Source organism: Carassius carassius, chromosome 46, assembly GCF_963082965.1.
Source record: "Carassius carassius chromosome 46, fCarCar2.1, whole genome shotgun sequence".
Lineage (NCBI taxonomy): Eukaryota > Metazoa > Chordata > Actinopteri > Cypriniformes > Cyprinidae > Carassius > Carassius carassius.
Window position 1 is genome coordinate 23,732,386 of NC_081800.1, and position 26,833 is coordinate 23,759,218.

Consider the following 26,833-nt stretch of genomic DNA (forward strand, 5'->3'; position numbering starts at 1 on the left):
GCCCGTGGGAGAAAACATTGCCTTGGCGCCAATTGAAATACATGGTACAATCAAGCCGAAGTTGCTGTGTCGTTTTCTGTACCTCCAATAAACTAACAAATTATGAATTGAAGTTCTACATCCTTCCTAATAAACATACAGAACCGGAAAGGATGACAAAATGGCTACAAGAAATAAGTTGTGAGGATGATCAAGGGAAGTTGTGGAATACCAAGACTAAGCATGTGTGTATGTGCAGTCGGCATTCATCACAGGCAGGTTATATTAACATCGTGTTCATTATTAACGTTATCAAAACTGTGTAAGGTTGTTTCAGAAAGTGGAATGCATATATAATTAGCCTTATCATTCTACCCGGAGCAAAACTATGTAACGTTAGCCTAGTGTCGAACATAAACCCACTTAAAAAAGCGTGTGGACACGTAACAACTTAGTTTTGTGTCAGAACTTTGACACTTTGCGAAACGATTGAATCGCGGAATCCAGTCAAAAATAGAACTAGCTGTATAAAGCAGAACGTCAAGGATTTTGGCTATTTTTGAATGAATACATCTACATTAGGGCTGTAAAATATATCAAATATCGATATGGGACTAGTGTATATGAATATTAAAGTTAAAAGAGACTACAATTGTTCTACGTGTCTCTGGGAATGAGCGCTCAATATGAGCATTTTTGTCATTCAAATACACACGATGTTCGCAGTGTTTTCCCCCACGCCGACTCCGCCCTCGCCACGCCCCCAGCTATGACTAGATGCCGACTGTATCTATGACCCCGAAGACTTTCGAAACAACTTTCGAAATTATTTGCAGACACTGTTGCAGAATTTTAGAGAAGCAGGATGTGTTTTTGCAAGGTTTTTGGCATCTGCCAAATGGTTTAAAAAAAAATAAAAATAAACCTTTAATAATCTTTTCAAAAATAGAAGTTTCTTCATTCTAAAATGCTCAACAGTAAAATATCAAAAGATAGAAAAGTAAAAATTTACTGTGACTAAAGCAGCGTGGCTTGTTTCCTTTATCCTGTTAGTAATATCTAACTCAAGTCCAACAAACGAGCAAGATTACTGTACAGTTTAATATTTAATTGAATGTAAATAGTGCAGTTCACGTTAACGTAACAGAAGGTGTCGCTAAACACCAGTAGATAGAGAGTTTAAAACTGATGAAACGACTAAAACCCTTTATCATCATCATCATCATATTAAAGTAGTTAAAGCTGTTGGATAATATATGATTATGTATTGAGCCCACAGACTAAAAACAACAGTCCATTGGATAAAACTCCTCCTTTGTTCAGCTATAGGGTGTAAGATTGAGTGACATTGGTGGGGACATAACAACAGACAACACCCATCCAACTACCTCAACTTTCTAATAGACTTTTGACCCCAGTTTCATGTAATCTAAAGTCTTTATTTATAGATATGGTAGCTAACATAATCATAATTCATAAAGAGAGTTTTTTTATGTTAGCATATTCATTAGACAATACTTAAGTCTACACAATTTTGATTATGTAAAACCAAAAATATTACAGCAGCGGTTTTAAAGATGTTTTCTTTGGCTTTTTTGACTACTAAAAAAAGAGAATGTAGCAAAATTTTACATAATTAATTTGTGTTTCCTGCTAGCTAAATTTCACATAGCCTGCATAAACAAGAATCTGTCTCAAACCTCTCTGTAAGCCATGGTAACCACAAAGTAATTTGCTACACTAACCATAGTTTAAACATGGTATTTATAGTAAAACTGTGAAATGGTAATCAACACACCAAAAAAACCAAAACAAAACATGGTTAGCCTACTACACTTTTACTATAAACCATGGTTAATTTAGGGATTTGTAAATGTGTATATTTTCTTTCTTTCTTTCTTTTTTCTTTGTTTTGTTTTTATAACAGTCCTGCTTTAATGGTTTAATGTTTTGTACTGTTTAATGAAAAAAGAAAGAAATCAGAAAAAAAGATAGTCCAGATAGTCAAAAAGTCCATTCCCTGTTGTCCTCTCACATCAAAATTAGACCAGTTTTGGACTGTTTTCACATGTAAACGGTGCTTTATCAATGCATATTTCTCTCCTGATTCAGACAAGACTGTTATGGAATGTTATGGATGGAGGACAGAAGCAACAGATTGGAGTTACAAATGTCTTGATGATGGATTTGTTTCTTTCCAATACAGTTTTCCTTTCACAAGATGTTAACGGAGATTTGTGTGGATTACTTGTTGATTATTGTGATGTTTTTATCAGATGTTTGGACTCTCATTCTGACGGCACCCCTTCACTGCAGAGCATACACAGGTGAGCAAGTGATACAATGCTAAATTTCTCCAAATCTGTTCTGTTGAAGAAACAAACCCATTTGCATCTTGGATGACACGAGGGTGAGTACATTTTCAGCAAATTTTCATGAGCTACTTTTAAAGCTGTGAAGAAAACATAAAAACTTGTGTTTAAATCCAAGCTTTAGAAACATTGTTTATTGCACTTTAAAAAAAGAAAAGATAACACTATGTCAAAAAAAGAAAGTACAAATCTCATTTCAGTTTTATTTCATATTTTGAAACAAGTATTTGCAGAACTGTACACTGGGAGCAAGTACCTGCAATCTGATTGTGAGCAACTGCAGTTAAAATACAGACAGAAAACTCATAGAAAACAACTGCATAGTTGAATACATTAGACAGGGATGCACTAATATTGTGTTTACTTGTAGATCTGATTCGTTTTACTTGTCTTAATTTTGTTTTCCAGTTCTACAGCATGGGCCAAGAACATGCCATTCTCCATCCATCATCAAATTTCCTCCGTTAAGTCACAGTACGATCAGAGCGATGCATACAGTGCAGTTTAACTTTGCAGTAACTACTACCTGTCAAAATCAACAGCAGATATATTGCAAGTTAAAACAGTTAAAAAGAAACAATAAAACAGTACATTAGTGCACGAGTCAACCCTAAAGAAATGCCTGTTTAAGGTGAGTTTATTACTGTAAATAAAAATAAAGAGTCGAAAATAAAGCAAGCAAATTGAATCTGTGAATCCGATCACATGATAGCATGCTGTTTTGTGATTGGCTGCTTCTCTTTGCATTCAGTTGCTGTAGGAAAAAATTGGATTTGTGCAGCAGCAATGATACTTTTTGTGATCAGCTTTGCACAGGACTGAACGTCTATCTATAACATTGATCTTACAGGGAGAACCAAGCAAAGATCTGCTGAACATAAACTGAGGCAATATGAATAAATATGAAAAGAATATTTACATACGAAAGTATTTACAGTATATTGACAGGCATCACACATCTACCAGCTAAAGTACCGCGATTACAGCTGCATGCTATTCTAAACAACGCATCAAGACTTGATTTTACTCCACTATTCACACTTCCAAACCCTTACGATCAATGCAAACCCTCATCGTATTAATACAAACTCAGATCTATTTCATTCTACATTGTCTCAGCAGTGATTATATTATTTATTCGCTATTATATCACTATGCATTCAGTAACTGACCCGAGATCAGTTTCTAGCACGTAACACCTCACAGACGAGGTTCATGGCTCTCTGTGGATCTGATGGGAAAGCAGTAGTGATAGAATTGAGGTCGTTACCCACTATTATATATATAACAATGGCTATTTTGCATATAAAATATTGGCAAGTTTGACTGCGCGTGTCCGAATTTGTCTCAAAAAAGCCAAAACTATTGCAAAAGATAAAACGTTTGAAATTCAAGCACTCAACAAGCTTTTAGGAGTCAGTTCAAACATCAGTTGAAGAATATTCATTAATCATAAAAGCAATAGTTCACCTACACTATAAAAATTTATTTTCTTCCTGTGTTTTCATCTTGTTTTTCTGTATAATTATCTCAACATTCTTAAATCAACTTGAGAAGCCAATTACTTAAGATAAAAATTCTTGTTTTCTAAAAAACTTATCTAAATTAAGTGAGTTTATGCTTAAAATTAGAAATAATATTCAACAATTGGGTAAGAAAAATACTTGATTGTAAGGGTAAACAAGTTTCCAGACATTTCACTTGATTTAAAAAAACAAAAACATTTTTGCTTCTCAAAGTAAATGTAACTTGATTTAAGAATGTTAAGATATTTCTAATGGGGAAAACAAGACAAAAAAAAAACCCCTCATGCCGTTCCAAACATTTATGCTGTTATTTTTGCCATGGGATACAAAAAGAGACATTTAGAGGATGCTTTTCTCATGCAATAAATGTAAAAGTATTGTATATGGAAAAGAGCAGCATGAACTTTCAGCTAAACATCTCCGTTTGTGTTTTACACAACATGAGGGTTAGAAAATGACCAATTTTCATTTTTCAGTGAACTATTCCTTTAGATTCTAGTTACAAAGCCTGCTCATCCTCTTTGATACAAAAAACCCCAACATTAATAAAAATACATTTTATACATAAAACAGTAGAAAATTGTTTTTTTCCCTTTGTATTGGCACAGAAAGTAGGACTATACAGTCATATCTGCTTTAAACATAAAACAATGCTATATATATATATATATCAGTAGTTGTTTTGAATACTAGTAGAGTAGTACAACTGTAGCAAATGAACCCACATTCTGAACGATTCTCTAATTGAGTCCATAGCAAAAGGAAGAATGTTTTGTTTCCATAATTTCAATTTCAGTTTCCAATCATGTGACCAGTTAAAAAAAATCACGTTCTTATTCCAGTTGATCCAGGTTCATACAAAAGAAAGAAACAAACAAACATAGTGTGACAAAAACTCATTTCTACCAGGTATAAAACACCATGTTCAGATACAGACCCTGGATATCTATTGGAAGACATTAACGGGAATGTCCGTTCGTCACGAAAGAGAGAGCTGTAATCACAGATGACACAATCTCATCCATCTGAGCTTGTGAACGGGTCGCAGGGTTCATGACAAACACCAGAGCTGATGGAGCTTGATGCTTTGGGGGTTTGAAGGGGGATGGGAGAGGATAGAAGTGAGGGATTGTGGGAGGAGGATGAATGACAGATCTGGAGCATCCGCTAAAAGAGTTTAGGAGAGAATGATGGTACATCGAGGTCAAGAAAAACGGCTTGAGATCAATCTACAGAGCATTGGAAATAAAGCCTTGCAACAATTATCAGCAGAAACAGCAAGCTGCACGGCCGAAGAAGCAATTTGTTAGTGAATTTCTTTGCGAATGATGCAGAAAAGATGCATCTTGTCTTGCTGTTTGAAACTCATCTGCGATGAAAGTGGAAAAACATGCGATTACAGTAACATAGGGTGAGATGCTGTAACATTGAGAGCGTCTGAAGACCCAGCAAGGTGCTTAAAACAGGCTGGATGCTCTGAGAGCATTCCATGTGGATCAGTATCGGTTGGGCTACGCCACAAACTTCCCGTGTTTGTTTTCTGGTCAGGAAAAGGATCTCTCTTTCTCTTTCTCACACTTGACTGGATCTGCATCTCTAGAGGTTCTCGCCCGGTTGGTATTGTGGTTCAGTAGAGGTGAAGTAGTCTTCCAGGAAGCTCTGGAGGTATTCGAAGGTGGGCCGCTCTTCGGGCTCCTTGCGCCAGCAGGTCAGCATCAGCTCATGCAGGGATTCGGGGCACTCAGCGGGACAGGGCATCCTGTAGCCTCGCTCCACCTGGTCCAGCACCTCCCGGTTCACCATACCTGAGCGGGGGACAGACGAGAGACAGGGTGGATGTGGGGCAGGCGTCAGATTGTGGTGCAGAAAGTGGCATGGCACATTTTAACCAGGCAGAGGATGTGGGTTATCAGCAGGGAGGAACAACCGGAAATGTTTTCATGTGCCCTTTGTGGAGGGGGACTCTTTCAAAAGTTATTTAATACGGCATTGTGACTTGTGCGTTATTTAAAAGCATTTGAAAAACAGACAGCTCCCCTTCAGATTGGGGGGAGAGAGACGGTCCACACATTTTCTGCCCATGGTGGAGTGAGCACACCCAGCACAGCAAAGCCGGGCGTGACACACACATACACAAATATACATGTACAAATATTATTATTATTACACAATTTATAGAATAATTTATACTTTAATTTGTTATACATTTCCAGTTAAAATAATAATAATAATAATAATATTATATAATATTTAATTAATATTTGATTAAAATTGAAATATTCAGTTTTTTTAGAGATGATAAACCCTGCACTGGACTATATAATAATAATAATATGTTTTAAAATAATGTATAGAATAATGAATGCTTTTAAACTGACTATTCAATTTTGAAAAAAAAATATATATGTGTGTGTGTGTCTGTGAGATATATATAAAGTACATTTGAATGTGAAGGTGAACCAGTGACTCTCTTTGATTAATTCTTGATGTGGAGCAGCAGTACCTGGATAAGGCACCCTGCCTTTGGTCGTCAGCTCCGTCAGTAAGACCCCAAACGACCACACGTCAGATTTGATGGTGAAGCGGCCGTAAAGCGCCGCCTCTGGCGCAGTCCACTTGATGGGAAACTTGGCTCCTGTTGTAATAATGATTTAAGAGAGGCCTGTCATCATGATTAAACTGATTCAGTTAAGGTCAAACCACATAAACGGCAACAGCAGTAGGTCTTGAAAACGAGACAGAGACGTTACGGACTCTGGAAAAAAACTCAAGATGTAAAGAAACTGGAGAAGGACCACATGCAGGAAGAGAGAGTCGCTGTGTTCCTGCTCACCCTGTCTGGCCGTGTATTCGTTGTCCTCTATGAGTCGAGCGAGGCCAAAGTCAGCCACTTTACACACCAGGTTATCACCCACCAGGATGTTGGCAGCCCTGAGGTCCCTGTGCACATAGTTCATTCTTTCCACGTACGCCATTCCAGAGGCGATCTGAGGACAACACATATATTATAACACTGCTGGGCTCCAGAGTATCCACAGAATAGAAACAGATTTATATATTATTTGTATATTATTATGAAGACAATGGCAGTGGCGCGTGGCCATGCAAAAAACTGCCACCACAGTGCTGTTTTTAGTGATGCTCTCTACAATATTCAGCTCTCTAAATATAGTCCCTCCTTTAACGCAGGGCTATATAGTTTATTTATTTATTTTTGTTTTATTTTAGTCAGCCTTTGAGTCATGAAAATGTGGTTTATTTTAACTTCAGTTACAAAATAAAATAGATTTGATCATTTTGAATACTTTTATTCACCACGGATGCAATCAATTATAAAGGCCGTTCTTTTGAACTTTCTATTTATAAAAAGAGTCGTGCAGAAAATGCATCATGATTTCCAGAAAAATATTGATTTTCAAGGTATGAATTCTTTTAATGCATTCAGTTGGTCAAAGGTTATAGTGATGTCTTCTGTAATGATACAAAACGTATATTTCAAATTATAATTCAATATATTCAAATTTCAAATAAATTATTTTCTTTTGAACTTTTTATTCAACAAATAATCCTGGGGGGGGGGGGGGGGTCAACAAGTAATATATTTAAAGTATGTTTTCCACAATAAAATATATTCAACATTGATAATAATAAATTAAGAGCTGTTTCTTGAGCAGCAGTTCAGGGTCACCGTACTTGGCTGAATGTCACGTCACTCGAAAACATCTATTTTAAATTGCAATAATATTACAGTTTTTTACTGTATTTTTTTGCAAACTAAATGCTGCCTAGGTGAGCATGAGATGTCTTTCAAAAACATCATACCACCCCCAAACTTTTGATCAGTAATGCAAATTTTGTAATTTTATGTTTCCAATTTTCAATACTTTTTATTTAAGTATCAAAACTGTAAAAGGTTTATTTTTCTGTGCAATTTCCACAAACGCCAGTGTGAAAGTACCTGAGATGCCATATCCACAAGCTGAGGCAACCGCAGCATTTTCCCCATGTCACCCTTCAGGAAATCCAACAGACTTCCTGTGAAAGCAGAAATCACAGTGTCACATCTCCATTCACACTTTTACTGGTAGAAAAACTGATAAAATCCAGATTTGAATGCTCTATTTACATGCTATCTTACTGTCAGTTCTTGTTTCTTGGACACCTTTATCCCAGTATAGTTCACTGGATCTCTGTACTGACCTTGTCCCATGTACTCAGTGACGATGTAAATGGGCTCCTCCGAGACGACAGCGTAAAGCTGCACCAGCTTCTCGTGCCGGAGTTTCTTCATCACCTGTGCTTCCTGCAGGAAGGCCTCCGGAGACATAGTGCCAGTCTTCAGAGTCTTGATGGCCACACGTGTCGTGCCGTTCCAAGTGCCTGATGGGAAAAGAGACACTGAAATCATTGTTTGTTATGTGAACGCTTTGCTGCCATCATTACACAACTGTGCTGTTTTGTTACTAATTATTTAAATCACAAAGCTTCGGTTTTCAATGGAAAGAAGTTGAACGAGGAAGTCTTACCCATCCAGACCTCTCCGAAGCAGCCCTGGCCCAGTTTGACGTCCAGTCTCAGAGAGTCTCGTGGGATCTCCCAGGCGTCCCGTGCCAGGCCCTGAGTCTGAGGCTTCAGCACGGGACACACGTCAGTCAGACAGTGACACAGGCCGTCTGCGTGCTCTGTGACAGACATGGACAGAAAGAAGCGTCTTTTTCTGTTAAATATTTATGCAACATATCGTAAATGCAACAGTACTTTCAAATCTCTTTTTAGAAGATGGCCTCATTTTGATTCTATATTAATGCACTAAATAAGATGCTTTTGTTGCTGGCAATTATAAACAGAATTAAAATGAGCAATGAAAATTGATCTACAGTAGATAAAAAAGTTGAAATTTAAATTATGATTTTTAATAATTAAATAAAATATATAATACTTATTCAACTTAAATAACAGAATAAATTATTTAATAATACTTATAAATGTTATTTTAAATAACATTAACAACAATAATAATTATATACATTTATATAAACTAACAATAATAATTAAAACATAATAATATATGTACCTAAAGTAGTATTATTATTATAAAATAAAATTATGCTAATATAAAAAAATCGTAATGATAAAGTTTTGGATTTTTAATACAAAAAAACATCTTACTTATAAATAACATAATAAATTAACTTATTTACCATATTTATTTACTCTTACATGGTTTTAGGCCCTAGAGCAGCACAAGAAGTAAAGGATGATTCATTCTATTTCTTTATTTATAGTTTTACCGTCTTCTTATTTTGCAACAACTCAAGTTCCCACTTCCAGAAATAACAGTCTGTATCACTTCCCATCACAGACATTCAGAAAGGAGCAGGCGTCTGTGAGAAAGTGACTTACGGCGGTAGTGGTTGACCAGCTGCTGTAAAGTACTGAACTGTGTGCGGGACGTGATGTAAAATCCCCCGCTGTCCAGCTTCCGGATCTTGTAATGTTTGACATTTAGGCCCTTGACGTTGTCGTAATCCAGGACAGAAAGACAGTAGGCTCCTAGAAAGAACACATTTGATAGGTGAACTGGATGACATGGATGGCACTAACAAACATTTACCCAGGTTTTAGATTTGAAACTCTCAGATTCTACACTTTTGTAGCATTTTATTTATCTTTGAAGTCGACTAAACTGAGCAAAAACATGCATTCATTGCATTTATTTCTTTCTTTTTGTCGCAGTCGACGGTAACTATTGACTTCCATACTATGGAAGTCAATGGCTACCATCAACTGTTTGGTTCCCGACGTTCTTCTTTTGTGTTCAACAGAAGGAAGAAACTCATACAGGTTTGTATCAAAGGAAGGATTTATGATTCGGGTCTTGGAAATGTGCATTCCTGTAGGCTTTATAGGGTTAATAAACACTGTATACAATGGTCTGTAGGGGGCGCTGTCGTCATTACACACGTTCACATGGCTCATTCACTTGCTCCCTCGTTCCCACCCCTGTTCTCTTTGGGGTTTGACTTATCCTTCAGCCTCTCTCGGTCTCTGCACGAGCTTCTCGCTGATGGTATGAGCTGTGAGATATGGCTCACGGTTATACAGTTGACCTAGTTGTTCTCCATCCCTTCAAGCACATCTCTGACCTTCGTATTCTGTCGTACACACACAGCCGTTTGCACTCTTTACATATCATCTCAAATGAACATTGTTTGTGTAGAACCTGAAGCTAAAAGCCCATAAATGGAGTGTGGATCTTTACAGTGTTTAGAGAAAGAGAAAAGCTGGTTTGCGGAGGGAGGAGATCAGAGAGTATTAGTGCGAGTGCGAGTGCATGTGACAAACAGAAAAAGGGGAATTCAGTTGAACGTGCACTTTGTTCTGATCTTAAATCCTGAAATGCAACTTCCTCAATGTAGACACATGCACGAACACTGGTGTTGGTTCTTTGTCATCACTGTCTCTAATAATTGTTCCTTTATTAGAGGCTGAGCAGCGTTCCAATTTTTGGATTTGAGGGATGCTTTTGTTAAAAAAAAAATTTGAAAAAATAAAAACCAACCACGTTTTATCAGTTTTTGCATTCCCTGGGATGTTGAGTGCCAAGCACTACTGTCTGAGCTACAGGAAAGAGTTTCATTCCCTAGATTTCAGCCTCTGAATCAACACTGTGACACCAGATGAATGGTGAAAAAAAGTGTATATATTCTATATTAATTCACAAATATGCTGTGTTGCTCGGACACTGTTGACAGAATTAAAATTAAAAATTAAAATTTAACTTAATTAAAATGTTAAAATATATGCATTATAATTGTTTTATGAATAAACAATAAAAATTATAAATCATTTATTTTCTATAGTAGTGATAATGATATTCATTTATTTTAAATTAAATTAATAACATTTTATATTTTATTGTGATTTTATGGTATTAGATGGATGCATATATTTAATATACTCTTGTAGGCCATATATTTTAGTATTTTGGATACAATTTTAATAATTCTTCTTATTATTATTATTAATAATAAATTAATAATAAAAAGCTTAAAATATTTTATTGTGCTTTTATGTTGTTTTATGGATGCAATTGAAATAATTCTTATGATATAAATTGTATAATTTGTAATAATAATAAATAAAATTTAATATTTTATTGTGCTTTTCTTTTATAAGATGGATTAATATATTTAAAACACTGTGTATGACATATATTTTAGTGTTTTTGCTTTGCTCCTTTTAGTTTTATTTGGAGATCATTTTAACAATTATTTTAACTTGAATAATAATTATATAATTCTTGTTTATTTTTTAAATATTAAATTAATTATAAATAAAATAAAATATTTGATTGTGCCTTTGGATAGATTCATATATTTAATACTGTGTACACTGTGTTTTTTGTGCTTTTGCTATGCTCTTTTTTTCTTATTGTCTACATTTTGGAAGACTAAAAGATAAAAAAAATAATAAGCTTTGGCTAAATCTGGTGCATTTACAGAAATGTTTATTAATTTGCATTGTCCCTGTGCACACACACACACACACACACAAATAAAAAAAGCAAATATAAATAAATAAAAATACAAAATAAAACAACTTATAAATAGATAAAATAAATAAATGTATAAATAAGAAAAGTATTCAGAATTTCTACAGTTTGCATTCAATTCACCTTTGGTTGTCTCACTCTCTCTGACCAGGAAAGTTCCTCTTCTGTTTTCCAGACTCAAGAGGAGGCGCTCGGAGTCCCTGCGTGTGATCTTTCCAAAGTACCATCTGGAGTGGGATGGAGAAAGAAAAAAAAGAGAGAGGGAGAGAGTGTGTATTTAGAGTAAGTAATCACATGTAACATTGTACCACAGACATGGAGTTGGCCAGAAATACAGCTTATGCTAATACACAGACAGAACTACGATACCATTGTGTAAACTTATAAAAAAGGTCTGTAAGAATATACTCACAGAGGATGCATTTATTTATTAACATTTTGAAATATGAATACAATTTAAAATAACTGATCTTACTAGGGCTGGGCGATTTGAAGATATTATCATATATTAACAATGTCTTGCAAGCATCGCAATGTCGATAAAGTCAGTTACAGACAATAATCGCCAATATATTAACATAGTCCCGTAATTACCATGCACATATGTATTCACATGAAATAGCACGAATGTAATATTTTGTAGCAGCTAATTATTATGGAATAAAAAAAATCTATTCTGTAATCACTTTATTTACTTAAGGCCAGAAATCGAATAGGCCTCTTTATAAAACTAACTTTTTTTTTTTTTTTACTTATTAATAATGTGATTTTATTTTAAATTTCATTCTTCATGCGCGAGATGAAGCAGACTCTTCTGTAGCTACCGCGCGCTGTTTTCTGAGCTGAGAAGACAGAGCCGCCTCATAAATTAGTTTGTGGACAAATACACACAAAATTATGACAAAATATCCCTGTAAAACACAGAAAGAAAATGTGTGTGTAACAGCCTCCACTGGATTCATGGACAACATCAAGCTACCTGCTAAGGATGTTCATTTCAGTTTTAACCGATAAGATTGTTACATCACAATTAAATTAAATTAGAATGGATAAGTCTATGACTCATTAAAAATAACAGGTTTTCCAGGGGTTTCATTTTACATGTGCAAATACCAGCATAAACATGCACGTGCTGTGCAGAATTAATTCATATAGCCTATATAGAAGGAATAAATATGCGAAATATATTCACTTAATTAACAGATTAACAAAACAAAAGTAGTAAGCAAGTAAGAAAAGTAGAAAGCAAGTAGTAGCCTACAGTATAGGCCTATACTGCGTTCGTATTTATTTTTGCGTTCTATCCTCACAAACACGCTCAAGGAAAAGGAAACTTGAGATGGCAGAAAGCAATACCTGTTTTCTTTATTTTACAAAAACACAATGTTTTTTTTTATTGTGAGTGTACACCGATAAAATTAGACTCTTTACAATTTATGCGTTTATCATAAATGACAGCGTATTTAAGTTGTTTTCACTGACGTAAGGAAGCAATTCAAGTGCTCGCACACGTCAATTCTAGCACGGCTTGACAATGCAGCCTGCTCATTATCAAAAATAAATATAAAATAAAATACCAAATAACATTTGTAATTACTTATTTTTTCCAAATAAATAATGCAGCATTTTTTATTTCGTCATAGGCCTATATGGACACCTCGGAGCTCTAAAAATGTGAAGGAAAAAATAACCTTTCCCTTTTTTAAGCAGAAAGTAAGAAAAGAAAATAGATGATAGACGAATAGATGATATTATCGGATATCGCGATATTGAGGTGATTATCAATAAAATATATTTTTTTTTATATCGCCCAGCCCTAGATCTTACTAAATCCAAACTTTTCTACAGTAGTGTACATTTAATCTATTATTAAATCAAGCCTGCTTAGCTAATAACGATTGCATTAACTTATGCCTAAGGGACTATACTTTTTGTCATCTGAATTGTGCTTCATGAGATATTGAACATTGATTCAGGTTGTAATATTCCTACTCGTTGTTCCAGTAGCCATAAAACAGTGGTGTTTGGGATTCATGACCGGACCAGAGACATTTAGTGTCTATAAATCAGCATAGTTTGTTGTTAGCTGCTCATGTGCAGCGCTCTCTGAGTCTTACCTTTTCTCCAGAGTCAATCTGAGATGACTGGCAAGGCAAGGGTGGAAAAATTAATCATCATAGGTTTTCATAGAGGAGTGCTTGTGTGTATTTGTTTAATGCGGCAGTCGACTGAGCAACAGCGTGTGTGTGGTTCTCAGGAAAAAGGATGAGTTAGAACATGAACAGGACAGACAATAGTAGACACTGACGTATGCTACTCATTCAAGAGGGAATAGGTTTTTGGGCCATCAGGGTATTTTTTTTCTAACTGATGAGATGGAGAGATGTTATCGCAAAGAATAGAGGAGGATGAAAGAGAAAAACCATGAAGAGAAATATAAAGGATTCAAAGGTCAGACCGAAGCAGAGGAGGGGCAAGAATGAATCATTCTGTTAGTAACGTCACAAGGGTTATTGTTATTGTCAGTGTTATTTTAGTGTCACTGAGATACTATTATGTTTTTTTTTTATTTTTAGAGTTTTTATTCATTTTTATGTTTATCCATTTTTATTTTTGTTAGTCTCAGTTGTGTGTTGGTCATTTTTTGTCTTTATAGTTTTTATTCATTTGTATTTTAGTACATAAAGTTAAATGAAATGAAACTAGCAGAAATAAACACATTTGAATATTTTATTTTAATAATAAATACAGCATCCTGCGTGATGACTCGTGAACAAATTGTTCTGTTGAGTCAGATCTTTTCAACAGAACAAGTGACTCTCATGAGTTGGTTCTTTTTGATGAATCAGTTTTGCGACTCGTGAATCAGTCAAGGTGTTTAGAAAACTAACATGTGACTGATGAGCTTCACTGACTAAACAGCTGACTCATAACTAATTGAAATGAGCGGTTTCTTTCAACTCTAGTTTTGTTTGGTAAAATAATCATCAACGGAGTCAACGAGGACCTCGAATCACACTCAGCTGAACTGAGAGATCTAATTAGAGTTCTGACATCATAGGGAGGGGGAAAAATGCAAACCAGAGGATTCACAGAGAGGAGAACTGCAAAGAAAAGGAGAGAAAGAGGAGGAGGAAGAGGATTTACTCTTCAGCCTGGATGGAATCAGACGGTGCCACGTAATTGCTGGGAATGTATCCACTCTCTCCCGTCGTCAGCGAGCGAGCCAGCCACCAGTCACCTTCCCTAAGACGCCAGAAAACACACATTACACACCTGCAGTTTGACTCACATTCAACATATTCAGTGACACATTAAAGATGTCTTTCTTAACCGCCCAAAACATACACCCTGAGATTACATCTGCGGTATCATTCCTGCTTTATAATCCATGAAATGAGAATGCAGACAAAGCTGCTCTAAAGACATTAACTACCTGTGCCAAATTATGCATAAATGAAGCATGCATTTAAAGGGACAGTTCACTTCACCCAAAATAAACACAGTCATCATTAACTCACCCTCACATTGTTCCAAACCCATATTACTGAATCTTACTACTGTATATATCATGTTCCACTCACATCTGCGCAACTATCATATGTGTGAGTGCATATAGTAAGATATATACAGTTGTGAGATTATATATATATTATATTATATTATATATATATATATATATATGCAATCATTTGATCAAAAATGATCAGTAAAATAGAGAAAGATTACACTTTAAAATAGCTTTTTCAGCATCATTACTCCAGTCTGCTGATTTGTATAACATTTCTTATTATTATCAATGTTGAAAACAGTTGTGCTGCTTAATATTCTTGTGGAAACATTGATTTGTTTATCCAGGATTCTTGATGGACAGATAATTCAAAAGTACAGCATTTATTTGAAATAGAAGTGTTTTGTAATGAATGTCTCTACTGTCACTTTTGATTAGGGTTGGAAAATGTCCAGCAAAGGTACCAAAAAAATCTTAGAAAGTTTGCAAAAATTATAGAAATTTACTAGAAAGTTTCTGCCTCTTTGTAAACCTACGTTTGGTAGATTTAAGTGTAAAAGTGTTGCAACAAGCATTTATTTCTGAGTATTATTAAAGAAAAGAAAATCATATGGGTTTGGAATGATTTTGGGTGAATTATTTACTACAAAACTGGTAGATTTATCAAAAAATGAGTCATCTGTCTGAGTCTCTGTTGTCTTGGAGTCTCGATGGGTTTTTTAATAATAGATTGTGTTTTAGTGTGAGCTGTGGGGTGTCAGGCTGTGACTCACTCCTTAAACTAAAGTAATAAGATTCATCCATGCCAAGACATGCTGACCCGACACAAACCACTCCAGGTCTCTGAGCTATTGCTAGCTGTTTTTAAATGTAATTAAAACATAACTGCTCCAGTGAAAACAATGAAACACGGTATATACACAGATGGGCACATATTCATATTCATACAATGCAAATATATTATTCATACACAGGGTGCCATTCAAAATTCAGATGTTAATGAATTATTTATGTATGAAAAGGCTTAAAAACTGTGATTCTGATATCTGAGTTTCTGGAAGATGAGGCAACAAATGAGCAATAATTTATGTAGAAAACATTGATGCTAATGCTAAGACTTTCACTTTATACTTCAACTATACACATAACTTATGAAAAAGTCAAATTGCATCAAAATTGCATAATTTTTCACATATCCTTTGTGTTAACTTAGCTTAATGCTATCTTTTGCTTTTAAGTTCATTCATTTCATCACCCCATAAAACTGACTGAATTTGATTTAGTTTTAAGTTTTGTTCTGTAAGTCTGAGGTCATTTGCTAGAGTATAGCTAAACATGTGCAGAAAAAACCTTTTAACGCTTAGTTTTACAATTCGGAGATTTTTGTAATGAGAACTACAGTAGCCTATTAGATACTGTAAACTGAAAATGCAGCCAACAGCCTTTAGTTTACATGGAAATGACACATTTTTTGGTTTTAAGTTTATTAAGTTAAATGACCACATGAAAGCAAAACTTGACTGAACTTTAGTTAAAGTTATTAGTCCGAGCCTTTTAGTTTCAAGGGCATCTATAGAATTTAGTTAAATTCTAATGATATTTTAACACTGCTCTTTTAGGTTCATTCATAACCCCGTGAAATCAAAATCAGACTTTAATGGGTTGTAGAGCAAGTCTGTTCATTTTCAGGACATCAAAATGCTAGTTTTCTTCCACAAAAGCCTTTAGTTTACATGTTTACTATTGTAAAAAAAGGGACACTTCGACAACTGCAAGAACTTCCTGTTTAAACATGAAACAGTATTAACAAAGAAAAAAAAAAAAATTGACATTATTTTCAATGTTAGGGCTTATCCTAATCTAGCATAGCATACAGTAGCATGAATATTAACATGTAGCCTAAGCAAATGTAAAGGAACAATGTATAATACACCAATGGACCAACCACAAAGTCAACGTGAAGGACAAATGTAAAATGGGCATGATTGAGCCAGTTATGAGGAGGTGTGACACTATTTCTGAACCACTTCTACAGTCTCTGAAAAGTCAGGACAAATCTCAGGTGGACAAGCAAACAGTGAAATAACAAACACACACACACACACACACGGAATGGACACTGAAAGCTGAAAGCAAGATCAACTTTACAAACCTGGGATTCAACTTTCTCCTACATAAACGAGAGAAAGCATGTGGAGGAAAAACACAGAGGAGACGTGAGGTGTTTAGACATTAAATGCAGAAAAACCGAACATCCCACATAGGTTTAAAAGCTGACTGAAGGTCAACCGCAACAATGACGCACTGAAAACACAGTATTTATCCAATTTATCTTTGCTCATCATGTCAAGTACTAAAAATATGGAAAACAATTTCTGTAATGTGTGTTTGATTATCTCTAATTGTGTGCTGACACATGACTCTGAAGGTCCCAGCGATAAGCCGGAGCAGCTCTGTGATTTTGTTAAAAAGCTGATTACTTTATTATCAGGAGCTTCTGGGAAGGGTTATGGACATCGGTGGGGACTGGTTATGGTTTAAAGGGTGAATCTCATGAAAACATCCGTTTTTTTTTTAACCCAGACTGTTCTAAATCCACATAAATGTTTTGAACTACTACACTATTTTGGTAATTTGTTTTAATATAAAAAATATATATATTTTAATATGTTTTAACATCTATTACAAAAACCTGCACATGTGTATCTTTACATGTTGTTGCAATGATGGTGATTTCAGTTTCGTGAACCTTAAGTGTGCATTAAGTATGCTTCATTTCGAGTCTGGTATGACTGCAAGTAATGACTTAAGATCATTAAATGAATCATGCTAATTTTGACTAAATTCATTCAATGAATGATTCATCAGGCATATTCAAACCGATAATCTGCACGGTTCATGAAAAATGGCTCATAATTCTTTCATGAAAACAAATTATATCCACACTGCCATTAAAAATTTGGGATTGGTAAAAAAAAACGTTTTTGTAGATCCCATCATTTTCAAAGATGGTTCTCGGTACTGTAATACACTAATATATACTGTGTTCCAAAGATCAAATTTTAAATCTAAATTGGCTTAAATAAATAGCAGTATAACATACTATATATGTAAACATTATTAATGTTACTAAAAACAAAATGTGAAATATTATTTCTCATTACTTTCTCTTGATTTTGTGTTGAAATATGACCAGCCCATGTTCTGTTTCGAGAGGTTCACCCATATATCACACTGCATTGGGTCTGACATAAAAAAAGCAATTCCCCAGGTCCGCTCTGTGCCGAAACCAGAGGATGTTACTAAGAGTGTTTTTATTCTCTTAACTGTAGCACTGAACACTGGAATAAGGAAGTGAAGCGCAGGTGGAGAAAGGAAGGAAAATGCTCCCTTTGGTCCGGGAGGGGAAGTGGAGGTAAAGACGTGCAGCTGAGCTTTTTTAGTGTGCACAGGAAGACCAAAAATGGAATCCAGAGAACAAAAAGCCATCATCCCAGAAATACAGCACCTTCACAGGGAGCCAGTTCCTATGGTTACCAAAGAGGAAGGGGGGGGGCTACAGCAGTCAGACAGATGAGAGACTCTAGTATGTGAGTGTGTGTGAATGTCTGCATCAGTGGGTGTGTCCATTGCTCTCCTGAGCCCTGTTGTTTTTGCGTGAGTGTGGGTGTGTGTTTCCCCCTTACGTGTTATTGACAATCTGGAGTCGTTCTCCTTTCCGGAATGACAAATCAGAGGCGGTTCGTGACTCGTAGTCATACAAAGCCACAAACGTGGTCACGCCGCCTATGGAAAAATACAAGAGACAAACATACACCATTGATGCATGCAATTCAAAAACTTCTGCAGGGAAATTTCATTAACCTAAGTAATATAATGCAATGTTGGATTCCCAATGAAAATGGGCATCTAAAAATAGTCTAGACTTGCATAGTCAGACTTTTGACTACCAGCATTAGAAGTGTCGAAGTGTCACCTAAGAAGCGGGTAAATCTGATTTATTTATTACATGATGGTCTATTAATGCTGAAATCAGGGTTATTACAGTTAACTAAAAATAAACAACAACAAAAAAAAAAAATCATACAAACTTTTAATTACTTGAAATAAAAAACAATCAACATAATGTTTTTTTATAAAAATGTATTTTATTAATTGAAAAAAAATAAAATCAACATAAAAAATTGTATAAAAATAAATGATTTAGAAAACAAACTATTTTATTAACTGAAATCAAATGTATAGAAAAATCAATAATATAATACATATATTTTATCAACTGAGATACATAATTAAATATTTATTTCAGTTAAGCAAAGGATTATTTTCATTCAGTTTAATTTAATATACTAAAATAAACAAAATGGAGATAAAAAAAATAAGGACTATAAATACTATACAGACATATTAAACAAAATCTAATAAAAATTACAAAAACAGAAAAACTACTAAAAAATTAACTAATATATATATATATATATATATATATACACACACACACACACACACACACACACACACACACATATATATATAATAATTATACTACTATAATAATAAAATTACTAGTAATACATGTACAGTATTATTTACTTAATTACTTATTATAAAACATAATATTTTTAATAAACGCCTTTTATTTTTTTAACAGTACAGTATTTAAATAATGGTGCAGCAGTTTCCAAAAATGGTTGTATAGACAATATGAATTAATTTAGATTAATACTGAACCAAATGAAAAATGACCTAAAAAGACCAGTCATTTTGTGGACATTAAGCAGAAATTGCTCACTGTAGCAGCTGGGTATCATGCACACAAATTTGTTTCCACACAGACGGACAAAACTTCTGCATCCTCCACTGTCAGAGATCTTGGAACACCGGCCAATCAGATCAGAGCTTAGGAGTTCGGAAAATCCCGCGCTATTTTTGTGAGCAGCATACATCAGATGGTTCATTAAAGCTCTGATGTGGCGTCTTAGTAAAAGACTAAAAAAAAAGTCTAAGATTCACTTCCTGTGATTCTCATTCATGCGATTTAAACAATTAATTCATTAACATTTATGCACCTGCTATTATTATAAATACACATATCTTTAATGAGCCTAATTTAGATTAAGAAAAGCACTATAGTGAATAAGGTGCATGTTTTCCTGCTTTCCATGCATGGTGCAACTGTTCAGTTAATTCACCTTTCAGATGTCTTGGCCCTAATTCAGAAGGTCAGCAAAAGCAAAAGTGTAAGATCACTGATCAGACCGAGCTGCATTACCGGAAAGCGTGCCGACCCTGTGAGGAGATGTGGTGCTATTGTTTGAGTTCACTCCTCCAAACAGCGCCTGCTCCGCACAGATGATGTTGGGCTGGGTGCCGCGTCTAGGGCCATCCACCGGTGGGCTCCGGTTGGGCGTGAAGGACGACTGGTTGGGACTATGATGGTGTCCTCCAGAGCCGTCATCCAGACTCCGGGAACGGTGGCCGAGGTCTTTGGGCTTACTCTTGGTTCCACCCATGGCCTAGACCTGCAAAGAGACAGACACCTGAAGCTTTTACACAAAACACCTTGCAGTAAACTTGTTACTAGAGTCAAATTTAAGTAGTTTATTAAAAATAAAAAAATAGTATATAATAAAAAAAATATAGAAATATAAATGAAATAGAAATAAAAATGTAAACATACAAATATTTAAAGAGTAACTAAACCCTAAACCAACTTTTTTTAGTTATTGATCTATAAGAATGGGGCTTTATTAGTGCTGTTCATTGATTCGAGTAACTTTTTGGACATTTGAGTGTAAAGTGTTTTAATTCTACAATATATGGTGTAAAAACGTCTGAGTGCTGCCCTCTTCAGGTTGAACGGTGGCTACTGCAGTTGATTTTTCCTATTGGATGTTGCTGTGGCAAGTGACGTAAGCGGTGGCAGGTGACGTAAGCGGTTTCCAGCTCACCACGCCCCTTGGTACGAGCTACCACGCCCTTGGCAGTATAAAACCATCAAAATCACTGTAGTGAGTCAGGAGCTGGAATTGCGATTATTGTAAACAACCAGGATAGACTATTATAGCATCTATTTAGCATAGCAATTATATAGTTATTTAGATTATTTTGTGTAGCCTATGTAGTTAATTAGCATAGTTTTTAGTGTAATGTTAGTATTGTTAGAAGCACAGTTAGTTAGTAGCATAGTATTGCATCAGTTAGGATAGCTTCAAGTTGGCGCAGATTTATCTGTATTTAGTACAGTGGTCAGGTTGGTACGTAGGTGTAGTGTTGCTGGTTGCATGCACTTGGCCTGGAAGACCGCGAGTTCCCGTCTAGAGCTGGAGTGTGCAAACTGCATTTTACGCGGGATTGCTTCTCCAACGCAATGGAGGTGGAAATGGGCTTCTCCACACAGCTCGCGCTGAAACGCGACGTGGTGCGGGAGTTAAGACCGCATTTTGAGCCAGTGGCTCGAATTGATATGAACAGACACCTCGACATCCTCCACTTAAGGTGAAGGTTGGGGAGAAAAGTCCACTACTTCAAATGATCGCTCTGTTGCAAAGCTACTTGAGTCATTACAGTCACTCTCCATTTTAGCGTCTCTGACAGCAGCTGTCAATCAATCCGTCACTGCGGGTCTCAGGTTCACGCTGCACTCGCTCAGCCCCGCCCTAGGTTCGTCCCCTCTATCTCCGCTGTGATCTGCCCACTTTTCAGCATTTTTCAAATATTGCCAGTGGGTGGAGTCAGGCTCTGAGCAGGGGTTTAGTTAACCTTTAATATTTATTTAAACTTTTGAATCTAAATAAATATGAATAAAATAAATATAAATAATACATTTATTTACTTATGATATTGTATTTAAATAAATAAAATAGATATGCATTAAATATGTTTTAGATAAGTGATTAAAGATAACAAATACAATTTCCTAATCAATGACATGCTCGCCATAAGTTTTTCTCAATAACATCAAGAATGTATATTAAAAATAGGATGCAAAAATGTACAAATTAATCCTTGCTGGTAGCGGTTCTGCCTAAGCATGCCCTACTAATAAAAAGTCAGACATTACTAAAAGCAACCAAAAAAATTAAAGGTGCAGTATGTAATATTGACAGCTATTGTTTGAAATGGGAACTGCAATCCAAAATAATGGAGATAGTTATTTTTCCCGTCCCCTCCTCTTCGGACTCGATGCTCATGTGGGTTGTCAGAATGAGTACACACAACAGGAAAGACTGCAATTGACGACAGAAGGCAACAAGCTTTACAATGTAGGCTGATGTGTTGATTTATCCAGGTTTTAATATTCCTTCGGTCATAGAGCATTTCAATTGGATGCCAAGACTTTTAGGTTGGGTAGAATTTGCGATCACTGACCCAGTTCTTTTGCTGCCTTCCATGGCTGCAATATACCATTTTCCACCAATTGGCAACCCGGGGTGTTGAAAAACTATTGGGTAAACCGGCAATAGACAGAATCACACGGAACCAAACAAAAACAGACATTCCGACACGGAACGGACATTTTAAAGCAGAATAACTGGATGTGGCGTTGTTTTTCGGAGAAACAAGTATGATAACTTAACATGATGATTCCTAAATATCTACAAACATATTATGGTATCTTTATACTTTGTAGAGACAAACAATTACATACAGCACCTTTAAATAATGCTTGGTCATTTTATTTAACTGAATATATAATCATAATATAAAAGCATAATAATGCAAGAAAGCCAACACACTTTCAAATAACAACAAACTTTTAATTTATATCATGGAAATTAAGTATCAAAATATTAGATACCTTAAAAAACTAGAATAAATAGTTAATAAACATTTTCAAAAAAAAAATGCTAAATAACGATCAGAAAAAGAGAAAAATTCACAAATAACTTTTTTAGCTCAAACTGGAGACTTTCCATCTACAGATTTTTTCCTGACTTTATTTTCGCTGTAAATTAAATTAAATTGAACTGCTGAAAAACGCAATCCCTACTTATCAGTAAATTTGAACTAACACCAACTACACCATGTTATGTGTGAGAAGCTGCGAAAGACACAGGCAAGTGGAATGCATAAAAATAGTGACATATAATAATTTTTCTGTAAATATAATGGGCAATATATTGCGTCACCAAAAATTATTGAGGTCATATACATATATTGTGCAATACGTCTATATATAGATTATTGCGACTGGCCAAAATGACATTTTACACCGACAGATCTGATCAAAAGAAAAAGGCCAGAGAAACTGAGTGGCCACAGTTTGTGTGACCCATGGTAGCATGAGGTTTTGTTTAGTGCACTTTAACCTCTCTTCAGCAGAGTACAGGAGTGCTCAGCTGTTTCCTCTCACATACCAGTGACAGCCACTGCAATGCGATCTTCACGGACCCCCAACACACACACACACACACTTCCACATGTCATACTGTCTGTCTGCCAGCACACACACACATTCTTTGAGAGACAGAGAAACTTTCCCATCCACCCACACAAACCTCACTAAAAACGTGTTTTCTTACAGTCCTCAACTCTCTATAAACATGAAGAACAAGCCCCCGCTTGCCTACAGGGTGATATATTCTACAAAAGCGGAAGCATCTTGTCTCAGAAACCCCTGCGGACTGGCAGCTCAGGGCAACCAGTTTCTTAGAGGAGCTGTAACAGGCCCGGCGGAGTGGAACTAATCTCAGCCGAACAGTGTGAAGGCAGAGTTAGAGCACAGCCGAAGTCCCTGGAGCCCTGCAAGCTTTCACTAGAGACCTGTGCACTTCAGGTTCACTGGCAGTGCAGTGCCGCAAACAGTCACAAGACTGGAGTTATGAGGAGAGTGCTCAGATGTGTGCTCTGTACCATTAAAGACCTGCACTGACCCTGAAATGATAGGATATTCAAGTTATTTTTTCATGATAATGTCTGTCCACATCGATTCCAAGTCACACTGAATGAAATATGGTATTTACAAACAAGTTCTCAAGCAAATCTGTTTACAACAAGTGCAATGACAGCTTTTTCTTCACTCTTTGAAAAGAGGCCTCTGAAAGAACGGTTCAGCATGAAAACAAAGCAAATTGAAAATCAGACTTGAAATGACAACAAATAAAAAAAGAAAAGAAACTAAAACAAATGCACCAAATAAAAGAAAACAAAAAATAAAGACAAAAAATAAATTCTTAAAAAAAAACTAAAAGAAAAAAAAACAAGAAATAAAATGAAATGTATATAAATAAATAAAAAAACAACAATAATAAAATAAACTAAGAAAAAATAAAAGAAGTATACATACATAAAACAAAAAATAAAAAATAAAGCAACAAAAGATCTAACAAAAATAATAATAAAATAAAGAAAAATAACACAAATAAATAAATAAGCAGCCAAAATGTATTAACATCTGCTCATCATGGTCTGCCAATTCAAACAGAATGTGAATGTGTTCATAGAGATTTTTTTCATTTATTTGTTCCTGTCGCAAATTAACCTTTAATGTATCTGATTGTTTTGCTTTACAAATATCCGTAGACAAATATCCTATTGTAGCCAATTATGCCCAAAAAATTAAGCAATCTGTGGTTCGGAAAAGAAAAAATACGATGCAGTTAAAAGTCGTTTAAGAAAACTGAAAGAGAGAGAAACATCAGCTCATTAGTTTGCTCTCCACCATATGGGCTCTAGATGACATAAATGTATCATGGGTGCTATATGGTCCCTGCGTTTACCAGTCAGTATCAAGGGAAAACCTGCAACAACACAGATGTCTCGTTAACCCAGTTAATGGAGTCCATGCAGCTCATGCCTCAATAATGTCCAGCCACAACAAAAACAGTCATTAACACAAAGGCACAGTCATTAAAGAGAAATGTAATTTGCTTTGTGAGGTGTGAATGTTTGACTCTGATTGAAGCTGTATCTGGTAGATAGCCGGAAACGACCTTACTGAAGTTTGTATGTAGTGAATGATCATTGGAAGAAAGAGTCAAACGGGGTTATGACATTATGTAAAGCATCATTGATCTATGGTAAACAACAACTGGAAACAGGAAATTCATTCATCGAATTTATGCTGTGTTTTGTCAGCTGCTTATGAAGTTTGATTGACAGGTAATGTCATTAGGAACTGATTCTTCATTTGGAGGGCTATTTGAATATTAAAACAACACCAAGGCCCTGTCCACACGGACACGGGTATTTTTATAACCGTGACTTTTTTTTACACGGTTCGGCCTTTCGTCCACATGAAAACGCAGTTTCAGGGCACCGAAACCGAACATTTTTGAAAACTACGGCCAGGGTGAGCATTTTCAGAAACGCCGGTTGCAGTGTTGTCGTGTGGACAGTATAACTGGGGTTTTTGCCTTGCGACGTCAGAGTGTGCGCCGTTATCCGCTGTGTTTGACGTCAGATTGTGTGCTGCTGACTGCTTCTGATTGGCCAAGGTGACTTTACGATTTGGGTTATATCGCCGCCTGCTGGTGTGGCATGCTCTTGACAGCGCTTGATAGCATGTTTTTGCGTTTTCATGTGGACGGGATTTTTTTTTTTTAAACGCAGGAGGAAAAACTCCGGTTATAAAAATACCCGTGTCCGTGTGGACTAGGCCCAAAACAAAACAATTTTTTTTCTGCATTAACAATACACGATGACAGAAAGACCAATTAAATGCATATTTTGTACTTTTTCTGAATAAAATATGTTTAGTGCAAAAAATGCATTGCAAAAAACAATAAAAACAGACCATCAAAAAAAAAAATAAAAAGAAAGTAGCAATCAAAAACACAAAAATAAAAAAAGAAATAAGAAAAAGAAAAGAAAAAACTAAAACACATTTTACAAAAGAAAAATCTAAATACCCAATATAAAACAAATAAAGATAAAAGCAATAAAACAAAAAGAAAAATACAAAAAAGTCAACAAAAAGCATTAAAAAGATAAGAAATAGATAAGCAACAAAACAAAAGAAAAAATACAACAAATGCAACAAGAAAATAAAGATAAGAAAAATTGTATAATGCAAAATACAAAAAATTTACAAAAATACAAAACATACAAAAAGAACAAATGAAAAGAAATACAGATTAGAAAAAAAAACACGAAATAAAAAGCAACAAAAGAAATTAAGCTGTGGGTGGATGCCAAAGCATTTCTTTAGGGTCAGGGTTGTAAGGGTTGTTAGGGTGTTCATGTGCTTATTGGTCCCAGAGTAGAATCAGTATCATTATTATTCATAACCTCCTAATAATGTCAAGTGTGAGCAATATTGGTAGTGATCTTTGACTCAGCAATAACATCTGAATTTCTGATAAATCTCTCCAAACACGAGCAGAAATCGTGGCAGGCTTTCTTGCTGGAGATTGCGTAAGACTCAAACGTATCTCGAGCACTCGTAAATCTGAGATTAGGTCTGGGAATCATCCAGTTTAATCCAAACACAAATTAGGAGCTGAGTTCAGTCCCACTGCGCCCAGAACAATATGTTAGATTTCTGTGGCACACCAATCAAAGGGCTGGATAAAACAAACTCACATTTAACATCGCCTCTGGCAAACTGAACCACATCTCTAACAAACTGGTTAGCTGTATATGATGGCTGAGCATTGGGTTTTTATAACAATATGTAAATGATTCTAAAATAACAACAAAAATCATATTTTTTAATGATTAATGAATCTATCTATGTATCTATCTATACACAGAAATGTTGAGTAAATAAATGTTAATTATTTACTGCATTTAGATTAAATTGTGTGGATAGCTACAGAACTATATGTCTATATTTTTTGTAAGTGCACAAATAAAAGAAATGCCAAAAAAAGCTAAATAAATAAATAAACTAAAAATAGTCACTAACAGGGAACAAACCTAAACCAATCACAGCATGGCTGTTTGT

At 35.3% G+C, this 26,833-nt stretch overlaps 1 protein-coding gene across 5 annotated transcripts in view; it reads right to left on the minus strand.

Annotated features, from left to right (window-relative positions):
- Window positions 1-5,281: 5,281 nt before the first annotated feature.
- Window positions 5,282-26,833, minus strand: part of src (v-src avian sarcoma (Schmidt-Ruppin A-2) viral oncogene homolog) — a 44,858-nt gene continuing 23,306 nt past the window's right edge. For 4 of the 5 annotated variants that reach the window (XM_059541363.1, XM_059541365.1, XM_059541366.1 and 1 more), the window contains 12 exons: window positions 20,216-20,465; window positions 18,630-18,729; window positions 17,096-17,113; window positions 14,580-14,678; window positions 11,556-11,659; window positions 9,281-9,430; window positions 8,404-8,559; window positions 8,078-8,257; window positions 7,836-7,912; window positions 6,711-6,864; window positions 6,381-6,512; window positions 5,282-5,682 (listed from right to left, as the gene is read on the minus strand). In XM_059541363.1, coding sequence (XP_059397346.1) covers window positions 5,474-5,682; window positions 6,381-6,512; window positions 6,711-6,864; window positions 7,836-7,912; window positions 8,078-8,257; window positions 8,404-8,559; window positions 9,281-9,430; window positions 11,556-11,659; window positions 14,580-14,678; window positions 17,096-17,113; window positions 18,630-18,729; window positions 20,216-20,456 — 1,620 coding nt within the window. In that variant the 5' untranslated portion in view covers window positions 20,457-20,465 and the 3' untranslated portion in view covers window positions 5,282-5,473. The remainder of the gene's footprint in view (window positions 5,683-6,380; window positions 6,513-6,710; window positions 6,865-7,835; window positions 7,913-8,077; window positions 8,258-8,403; window positions 8,560-9,280; window positions 9,431-11,555; window positions 11,660-14,579; window positions 14,679-17,095; window positions 17,114-18,629; window positions 18,730-20,215; window positions 20,466-26,833) is intronic. The other variant, XM_059541367.1, reaches the window with a different exon arrangement.